The sequence below is a fragment of the Erinaceus europaeus genome, chromosome 8 (genome assembly GCF_950295315.1).
Source record: "Erinaceus europaeus chromosome 8, mEriEur2.1, whole genome shotgun sequence".
Classification (NCBI taxonomy): domain Eukaryota; kingdom Metazoa; phylum Chordata; class Mammalia; order Eulipotyphla; family Erinaceidae; genus Erinaceus; species Erinaceus europaeus.
In genome coordinates, this window is record NC_080169.1 from 81,781,184 (window position 1) to 81,791,593 (window position 10,410).

At 39.3% G+C, this 10,410-nt stretch overlaps 1 protein-coding gene and 1 pseudogene across 2 annotated transcripts in view; one reads left to right on the forward strand and one right to left on the reverse strand.

Moving 5' to 3' along the window:
- Positions 1-9,847, reverse strand: part of BMT2 (base methyltransferase of 25S rRNA 2 homolog) — a 44,091-nt gene extending 34,244 nt beyond the window's left edge. For both annotated transcript variants that reach the window (XM_060196442.1, XM_007516140.3), the window contains exon 1: positions 9,553-9,847. In XM_060196442.1, the coding sequence (XP_060052425.1) occupies positions 9,553-9,712 (160 nt within the window). In that variant the 5' untranslated portion in view covers positions 9,713-9,847. The remainder of the gene's footprint in view (positions 1-9,552) is intronic.
- Positions 4,049-4,163, forward strand: LOC132540082 (small nucleolar RNA SNORA31; annotated as a pseudogene).
- Positions 9,848-10,410: the final 563 nt, after the last annotated feature.

A 10,410-nucleotide genomic window follows, 5' to 3' on the forward strand; every position in this document is an offset into this window, starting at 1 on the left:
AAAGTGATTTATAAGGGCAGTTAGACTCTCACCACACTTCTCTGCAGCAACCATGGAGACCAGAAGAGGGTAGGATGACATATTCAAGGTTTTAAAAGATAACTGCCAGTCAATCACACATACTTTAGTCAGCAAGACTATCAGTCAAATATGAAGGGGGAAATAAACAGTACCAGATATACAAAAACTGACGGCGTTTATTACCAGATCTATCTTGCAAGAGTAGAAAGGAGTGCTACAGTAACATAGACCCAGAAACAAAGCACACAATTGAAAAGGCAATAAGTAATGGGTAGATGTTCAAGTAAAACCAGTGAGACAAGGAGAGTCAAAAGAATATTATATATAATGCATTGTTATATAAAGCATATATAACATATTTACACATGAAGTCTTCTCTGCCTTAAAATTTTTTTTTTTTAGGGAGTCAGGCTGTAGCGCAGCGGGTTAAGCGCAGGTGGCGCAAAGCACAAGGACCGGCATAAGGATCCCGGTTCGAACCCCGGCCCCCCACCTGCAGGGGAGTTGCTTCACAGGCGGTGAAGCAGGTCTGCAGGTGTCTATCTTTCTCTCCTCCTCTCTGTCTTCCCCTCTTCTCTTCATTTCTCTCTGTCCTATCCAACAGCGACAACAACAATAACTACAACAATAAAACAACAAGGGCAACAAAAGGGAGTAAATAAAATATTTAAAAAATTTAAAAAAATTTTTTTATTTTAATTTTTTAAAATTTATTTATTGAATAGAGACAGCCAGAAATCAAGAGGATGGGGGGGGATGAAAGAGAGGGAGAGACAGAGAGACACCTGCAGCCCTGCTTCACCACTCGTAAAGCTTTCCCCCTGAAGGTGGGGACCAAGCGCTCAAACCCGGGTCCCTGTGTATTGTAAAATGTGTGGTCAGCCAGGTGCGCCACCTGGCCCCCCTTTTTAAATGTTTAAGTCATGTTATTTGCTCCCTAGTACTTTTTAATCTTTCTTACATATTTTTTGTTTTTCTCATTCTTACTATGTACAATAATAACTAGTGGTTTTTTAGCTTAGTAAAATTATTTTGTCCAGTTTCTATTTCATTACAGAGTTCTATCAGTACCAATTTTTATTTATTTATCAGAATTGGGTTTATGATATAGCTAAGTGGGATCCTTTATGCAAGAGACCTCAAGCTCATCTTTCCCTTTTTGTCTTTTTACTGAGTCACTCTTCAGGTCTGGCTTACAGTAGTGCCTTGTATTGAACCCAAGACTCTGGAGCCTTCCGCATGAAGTCTTTTACATAGTGATTTTGCTACCTGCTACCCTCTTGTGTTCAAACTCTCTTATTGCTATAGTTTATACCTAAATGACCTGCACAACTGTGTAAGATAGCTACCAGATGATTTTATTCATAGGTATAGTATGAAGAACTGTTCTATGTAAAACCATGTTCATAGCAGCAGAATTTGTAATTGCCCAGAACTTGGAAGCAACCCAGATGTCCAACATCAGATGAGTGGCTAAATAAACTATGGTATACATACATGATGGAATACTTCTCAGCTGTTAAAAATGATAAAAGATATCTCCTTTGCCTCCTCTTGGATAGAACTTGAGGGCATCATGTTGAGTGAGATAAGCTAAAACATGATGATGAATACCAAATGATATCACTAATTAGTAGGACTTAATAAATAGGGATGGGGAGAAATAACATAAAGTGAAATATGGAATGAACACAGTGTATAACATCAAAGCAAAGGACTCTGGGGAGGGAGGAAAACGGAGGAGAGGAAGAAAACTGGGGAGGATAAGGGAGAAGAGGAAGAACTTTGGGGGTCTGGTATATTATGAAACTGTAGACATATGTTAATAACTGCAATAAAAAGCATTAATCTCCCCCAATAAAATTTTTTTAAAAAAAGGGGTGGGGTCCAGGTGGTGGCACACCTGGGTGAGAGCACATTACAGTGCACAAGGACCCAGGTTCGAGTCCCTGGTCCCCATCTGCAGAAGGAAAGTTTCACAAGTGGTAAAGCAGGGCTGCAGGTGTCTCTCTTTCTCTCTCCCTCTCTATCACCCCTTCTCACTCAATTTCTGGCTGTCTCTAGCCAGTAAATAAATAAAGATAATAAAAATATTTAAAATAAAAAATTGACTAAAGGGAAAAAATTTTTAAATAAATTAAAAAATTTGAAACACAGGAACTTGAAAAAAAAAAAAAGAAAGAAAGGAAAAAAAAAAAGAAAGTCAAACTGCCTCTAAGATTTGTGAAAACTATGATGGGGTGGGGCAAAGAACTGTAGTGGTGGATGTGGTGTGGAATGTTAACATTTAAGGGCTCAAGAACAGATCACTGCTATGGTGCCCGGCTTGCCCATGTGCAAGGCCTAGGTTTCAGTCCCAGTACCACATAGGAGTCACAAGACACTGGCAGCAGTTCCAATACTGTGGGATCTTTTTTCTGTCTGCTTTTGCATTTGAATGAAAAACCAGCCTATGTACAGTGAAATCACACATATGCAAGATCCTGGCATGTGAAAAATAGTTAAAATTTAAAGTTAAGATTATACATTTAACTATCTGGGAATATTTATAATAGCTATTTATAATAATTATAATATTTATAATGCATGCACACGACACAAGCACATTCATGCCTATATATATATATATATATATAGTAGAGCCACTTGAGATACATACAGTCAGAGTTCTTCCTACTCAAGGAACTAATTTTAGTGGAAAGATAAAGTGGCAAGCAATAATATAATAAAGGTTAGTACAATTTTGCTATAAAAACAAGATGGAAAGAGGTATAAAATCAGACAGAACTTAAGCTTTCTAAGGATCTGTCCTTAGTTACACATTAAGCATCTCTGTTGAGCAGTTCATTTGCCTTCAAAGCTTGAACTTACACAGAGAGGGCTTCCTTCCAACACTACACTTCCCTAAGGATATATTCAAAACTAAATCATTACTACCATGCCAAGTCAACTCTGTTCTCCTTGCTCTCCCATTCCAGCAAATGCTGGCTGGTAAAAACTGTTATATTCTCCTACCCAAGAAACTGAATCCTTCCCCTTTACTCCCAGTAATTAGTATTCACTAACTTTCAAAGTCTTTGGTATTTTTCCTAACTACTATGCTGTTACTCATGCCACTGACTCCCAACAGATTATTAGTCCTGACTCTTCCTTTAGATTCCTTTCTCTTCTAATCTATAGTACTTCAGTTCACTGTTCCTCAGGTCCTCTGTCCTTTGTGTAATGTGAAGTATTTAAATATAAATACCTGTGTTCCACAAAGTTCTACATATAACACTCTTGAATAAGCATGCCTATGATAAACTACTCTCCCCTCCCCCAAAGCAAAGGATTTATACCAGCAAGTTTGATTTTCACTGTATCTTTCAAAATGTAAAAAAACATATTCTGGGGAAGGAAAAAAAAAGCATACTATGTCACAAAGATGACTAATAATAACAAAGCCAAGTAGTTCATATATTATGTGCTCTTCACTGAATTATTGAACTCACTGTTTATTAGCCAGTGCCCCATTTGTCTTTTAGCATTACTGATTATTAAACTCTTCCATTTTTTTCCCATACTAAGGCATCAATTCAAGCTATCCAAGGACAAAAGTTTACTTTTTTTTTATTTTAAAAGAACAGTCTTCATTTTAATTATTTTGCTGATAGAACAAAGATTCTATTATACAAAGGAGCATTTCCTGATTCTATACCAGAATGGACATGACTACAAAAATATGTAAGGAAGACAGGAAAAATATGTAAGGAAATCTCACTTAAAGTAAAATAAGAACATTCAAAGTTTCTTGAAATCATTGAGTATGTTAAACATTAAAGGTCACAGGAGGAAAAAAAAATTAAGAAAATCTCAACTAAGAAAACAGACTATTCTAAGTTTGAAAGTAATTTAAGTGATGTATCTGGGAGAATTCTTACATTCTTTTATTTCTAGACTCTTCACTTTAGTTTACAATTATTTTTAATTCAGAAGTTTTGCACTGCATCCAATTCTCTTGCTTCAGGTACTTGCTAAAGAATAAACTCTGCATCCACTGATAGGCTATTGAACAATTTATTCTTCTTTGGTTTGCACTAGGATGCAAATGGAAGAAATCCTCATGCTTTGTGGAGGCTCAGACTGAATAAATGAATACATCTGCAAACAGTCCCCAAAGCAATCACAAGAGTACTTTTTAGTTTATTCTAAATTGGTATTCTAGCTCATTCTTTGTCTTAATAAAAATTTTGAATAATTAATAAAATAAAACTCAAAGTGTCTCTTACAACTGTAAATCTCCCCCCCTCCTAACCAGAACAATGCTCAACTCTGGGCTCATGGTGATGCTGGGGATTGAACCTGGGAGCTCAGAGTCTCAAGCATTAAAGTTGTTTGCCCAACCATTATGCTATCTCCTCCGCCCTGTAATATTTTTTAAAAGTCTACAGAACCAGCCTACCATGTTTTCCATTAAAAAAAAAAATTAAGGGGGCCAGGTGGTGCTGCACCTAGTTGAGTGCACATGTTACAGTGCACAAGGACCCAGGTTTGAGGCCCTAGTACCCACCTGCAAGGGGAAAGCTTCATGAGTGGTGAAGCAGGGTTGCAGGTGTCTCTCTCTCTCCCTCTCTACCTCCCCCTTCCCTCTCAATTTCTGGCTGTCTTCATCCAGTAAATAATAAATAAAGATAATAACAAATTAAAAAAATTTTAAATATTTTTATTTATTTAATATTAGCTGGAGACAAGAGAGAAATTGAGAGAGGAGGAGATACAGACAGGAAGAGACAGACACACCTGCAACCCTGCTTCACCATTCGTGAAACTTTCCCCCTGCAGGTGGGGACCAGGGGCTGGTACCTGGGCCCTTGTGTACTGTAATGAAGCATTAGGTGTGTCACCACCTGGCTCTCAAATACTTTCCTTTTCTGCTTCAGTATTAGTAACCTGTGCTGTTCATTTTAATTGTTTTTATATCACTATTAATAACATTGTTTTTAATGTAGAAAAATATAACAATACTTATTATCTTATGAATTTGAGAGTACCATTGTTGACATGTAACTATGTATTTTTATTTTTCTTTGAAATATAAACTATGAGTTTATGTGATCAACTTTTAATTTGTTTAGGCACGTTAAATAAATGCAGAAACTGGAGTAAATTAGTGGAATTTGCTAAACACAAAGGAGGCTCAAAAATAAAATTAAACAAATGGAAATTACACTTTTATTTGTAACAAGTACATACAGTATTTACATTTTCTTGGAATTTTTACATGAAGACTTTTATGTTTTGAAAAAGGACACAAAGTACAGTAGTAATCACAGAAATGGGATTATGGGACTAGGATATGGAGAAAAACATAACAAAGATAACTGAGTATACACATGGTTCTACTTCAGTTCTCAATTAAATATGTACTTATTAGGCAGGTACAATTAAGTAGTGAAGTACCTGCAAGAAAACAAAGCTAACTGCTTATCGTTAAAAAGGTATCTATTACTTCTGTATGTTTGTTTATTTATTTTGGTTATGTAGAGGTTGTATTTTTCAAATCCTATATAGTAAAAAATAACCACTTATATCTGCATATACATTATCACTTGTATAAACTTGATCTAAAAGACTCTTTCTTACCTATAAATGGCTGTTACCAGAAATACTCCTCCTCATCACTACTATTCTTGCTCTGATTGACTTCCAACTACTAATTCTCATTATAAATAAATGACTCTTTAGTTAATATTTGGTTTAAGACATGTTTCAACATGTGAGCATCAAGCAAGTATAAACAGCACTGGACTAGACATTTCCTACCATTTCCTGTTGGTAACTACTTCAAACATAATCACTGCCTGAAACAATGATCTTTATCACCAATTCTCACTTTACCCTTAAACAAACTGCTAAGGTCTCTAAGTGGTGGCACTGAATAGGTTGTAAAATGGAGGGTGGAGTTATTAGAAAAAAAAAAAAAAGAGCATATTGAACTTACCTGTTAAGCCTTTACCATTCTATCCATTACTGCTCTTCCCAAGGCTGCTTATCCACTGTCAACAAGCATCAATTAGATAATGAAGATGAAGAGAAATATTTTTCTACCAAAGCAGAAAAATATCATGATTTTCATTTTCAGTTTCACTAGCAGAGATAACAGAAGGGAAAACTATATATTCAGCCCTACATTCCATTACTCAATTCTCACTCCTATCATTAGTGAGTAAACAGCTTCCTTCTTTATTTGAACCTCAATTTATTTTCTCCCGTCATTCCCTCAAAGCCTCATACCTCTCATATCTTCAATTTAGCTTATCACATCTATCTCCTATGGGCCACCATATTCCTATTATTTTATCTAATATACATTCTAGGGCTACTTCTTGTCTCCCATTTTCCTTCCAAATCCCTACCTAGAGTCTAGAATGGGGCTAAAATGAAAAAAAAAAAAAAAAAAAAAGAAAAAAGAAAGAAAAGAAAAAAAGCTATTATTCTCATGAAATATGCAGAGTTGCCAACAATTATACAAACTTCAATCAAGTTATTTCAATATTTCTGAGACTCTTATTTGTATAATAGGAACTAGTTTACATTATAATACAAAACCTGGCATACATATTTTTTGGACCCAATGACAGGGATTCTGGAACTGTATATCTGAGATGACATTCAGGAGTTTCCTAAAAGACATCCCATTCAATCTGATGATCAATCAATCATTTGGAAATAAGTGACAAAAGTGTTAAGTTTCCTAGTATTAACGTTCTAGGATGTGAGGCTAGAATTTCCTGCAATTTTCTGTAAGAATACAGCTATGACTATATATGTAGTTTCAATAGTATTGGTATTAAAGAGTTCAGGTATATTAGTTATTAAATAGCCTTTATAGATTGACCTAACACCTAAGCACCATTTATAACATTATTTTATGATCACCGGTGACTTACAAATTAATTTGTAAAATTTTTGCAAGCTAGGGACCATCAATACTATAATTCTAGGACCTCAAGGAATAACACAGTTATTTCTTTGGCATCAGTATGAGCACAACCAGACTTTTTCCCACAAGTTTTGTCAAATCACATCTAAGATTTGACGTGCATGTCAGAAATAAAAGCAGAAACAGCATGTTCACTAGGCACTTTTATTTTGCTGGTTCATTGATGGGACTTCATCACTGAAATAAAGCCTAAAGAAATCTGGATCACTGGTGGAATTCAGGGCATTAAAATATCCAAAGAACAGTCTCATTCAGATGTTTACAGACTTTCAGGACATCACCAGCTCAGAAGCACATTAATCTTTCATTTATAAATTAAAGGTATCTATTCTTGCTCTGATTAACTTCCAACTACTAATTCTCACTATAAATGACCTTTTAGCTAATATTGGGTTTAAAGACATATTTCAACATATGAGCATCAAGCAAGTATAAACAGCACTGGAAGACATGCTGACACATTAGTAGTGTGTTAAGTGGAATCCATTTATTTAAGAATAAATGAATAATAATAATGATGATGACATTATTACCAAAAAGGTAAAAATAAAAACTGATTACATATTTTTTATAAAAAATTTTAATTTTAAAAATATGTGCCTAACATAATAGTATAATAAAGGCTGTAGATTTATTTATTCAAATAATATAAAAACTTAAAGTGAATACCATTATGTAAGTACATCTCTGAATATCAAGAATGATGCAACGGTTGCTATAGTAACTACTCATTTTATTGAATAAATTGTGGGCTGAGGTTTTTAAATTGCTCTTAAGAAATCAAATTTCAACATTACCTATGTCAGATAGATCTCTTTCTGTTCGTATTGATTATATTAACCAGTAACTATAAATCACCTTTGAGTATGACTATTTAAGTCGCTATTTTTAAAAAGTGGGCTTAAACTCCCATGGAAAGAAAACTTTAGGCTAAACTTTGAGACATGAAACACATCAATTACATCCAAAGGTACAAAAGACACTTAGTTTTAACCGTCTAGAGCAATTGAAAAGTGTATACATTTTTAAAAAAAAGTAACATAATCTCACGTCTGTTTCCTCTACTGCCATTATTTTGCTTTTTAAAAAATATTTATTTTCCCTTTTGTTGTCCTTGTTTTTTATTGTTGTTGTAGTTATTGTTGTTACTGATGTCGTTGTTAGGACATAGAAATGGCGAGAAGAAAACAACAAGGGCAACAAAAAGGAAATAAATATTAAAAAATAAAATTAAAATAAAAAAAGAAATGGCGAGAGGAAGGGAAGACAGAGAGGAGGAAAGAGAGACACCTGCAGACCTGCTTCACCACCCGTGAAGCGACTCCCCTACAGGTGGAGAGCCTGGGGCTTGAATTGGGGATCCTTATGCTGTTCCTTGAGCTTCACGCCATGGGCGCTTAACCCTCTGCGCTACTGCCCCACTCCCATTATTTTGCTTCTTATCCTAAATTAACTAAGATTAGGCCTAGAAAGCTGCTGATGTTTCAGTTTGCAATTATGCTAATGAGAAAGCAAGTAGAAAGTTTCCCTCCTTTTGCCACTTTGAAGAAATGTCTCTAAATGAAATAACTGGCAACTTATATTAAAATGGGATAACCTGTAGACCCTCCCCGCCCCCCAACTACAAGCACGCCTTAGGCACAAACACTAAAAGCAACCTACTAAGGCTTCTTCCTTTAGTCAAGATCTTCCATAGGCAGGTTCTAGTTGGTCAGCTTCACCATGCATCTTGTGTCCCCAGGAGGTGTGATAGTTTACACTATCTATTCAAGACTAAACAGTATTTTAATAATCTGCCCCAAGTACGGAAACACTAAGATGGGAGCTTCTGAGCAAAGGAGGGGGGTTGGTGGGGGGAAGGTATGGTCTAGGGAGTCGGGGGCTTGGAGGCAGTTTCTACCTCCCACTCCCCTGAACAAGGTGAAATCTTGTCAGCTGAAAGGCCTGCTGACTTCGCAGCCCTGGAAGCCACTGCGAGGAGGTTGGGGCGCAGCGTCTGGCTAAGCCCATCGGAATGAGGCACCAGGAAGGGGGTCTGACCACCCCTCCCCCCACCAAGTCCAACAGGCTTGTCAAGCGCGAGCCGGGGAGGGGGGCAACTCGGGTTTCTTGCGGTTGGTCTTCTACAAATGGCTTTCACCCGGCTTTTGCGTTTTACCTCCAGGTCTCGCGAAGCTAGAGACCTCCACCTCCGCGAATGTATGTGTGTGTGTGTGTGTGTGTCTGTGTACGTGTTTGTGTAAGTGGTGACAACAGTCTCAGCACCCCGGTGGGAAAGAGAAGGCTGGAGGGGGTGAGGACTCAGTTTCTCCACAGGCCTGGGACTCTGCTGGAGGGCCCTCGAAGAAAAGGGGGTTGGGTGGGAGCGAGCCTAACGCTGACTTGAAGGGGAGACCTAGACGGGGGCGTCCGGGCTTGGGGGTGAGGTGTGGGGGAGAGTGACGTGAGGGAACTGAAGGTAGTAATGGTGGCCCCCTGGGGGGAGGAGAGGTGACAAGGGGCCGGGGTGATGAAGCCTCCCCTCCCCCCTTCCTTAGCTCGCTGTTTACCTTCACGGTACTTCTTACGGAGCCGCCGGTGGACGCTCTTCACCACCCCGGAGAGCTTCTCCTGCTCCAGCTTCCGCTCCTGCTCCCGGGGCGGCGGAGTGCTCCGGAGCCCGGCTCCTTGGCCGCGAGCAGCGCTTCGGTCTCCAGCCCCCAGTTCCATGTTGCTGCTGTTCCTGCTTTTGCTCCTGCTGCTGCCGCTGCTGCCGCCGCCGCCCCTCGGGTCCCCGCAGACGCCCGCCTGACGGAGGAGGTGGGGAAGCAGCGGAGGCAGCAGCGGGGAGGAGGCCCAGCAGCCGGGCAGATGACCTGGGAGGTGGTGCCTCACCGGAACACGCAAGCTGATTGGTGGACTCTGGAGGGCTGGGCGGAAACGGAAAAAGCCAAGGGCCAATGCACGGAGAGTGCCGGCTGCGCACCAGGTTGTTTGGGAAGGCTAGCAGCTGGAGGAGGCGGGGCTGGTAGACCAAGGGGAGCAGAGAGCTGGGAGCCCGGGACCCGAGAGCCAACCCCGCCCCCCAACACACACACACACACACACACACACACACGCACACGCACACGCACACGCACACGCACACCACACCACACACGCATACACACACGTATACACACACGCACACACACCACACACACACAACACACACACCACACCACACACACACGCACACCACACCACACACGCATACACACACACACACACCATACACACCACACCACACCACACCACACCACACCACACCACACCACACCACACACCCCTAGCGATCCCCAGATTCTGTGCGCAGGCGTGGTGTTAAGGCCACGGGAGTCTGCTAGACGCGCGTGCGCACCTAAAATCACTGACTTCGAGATTCATTA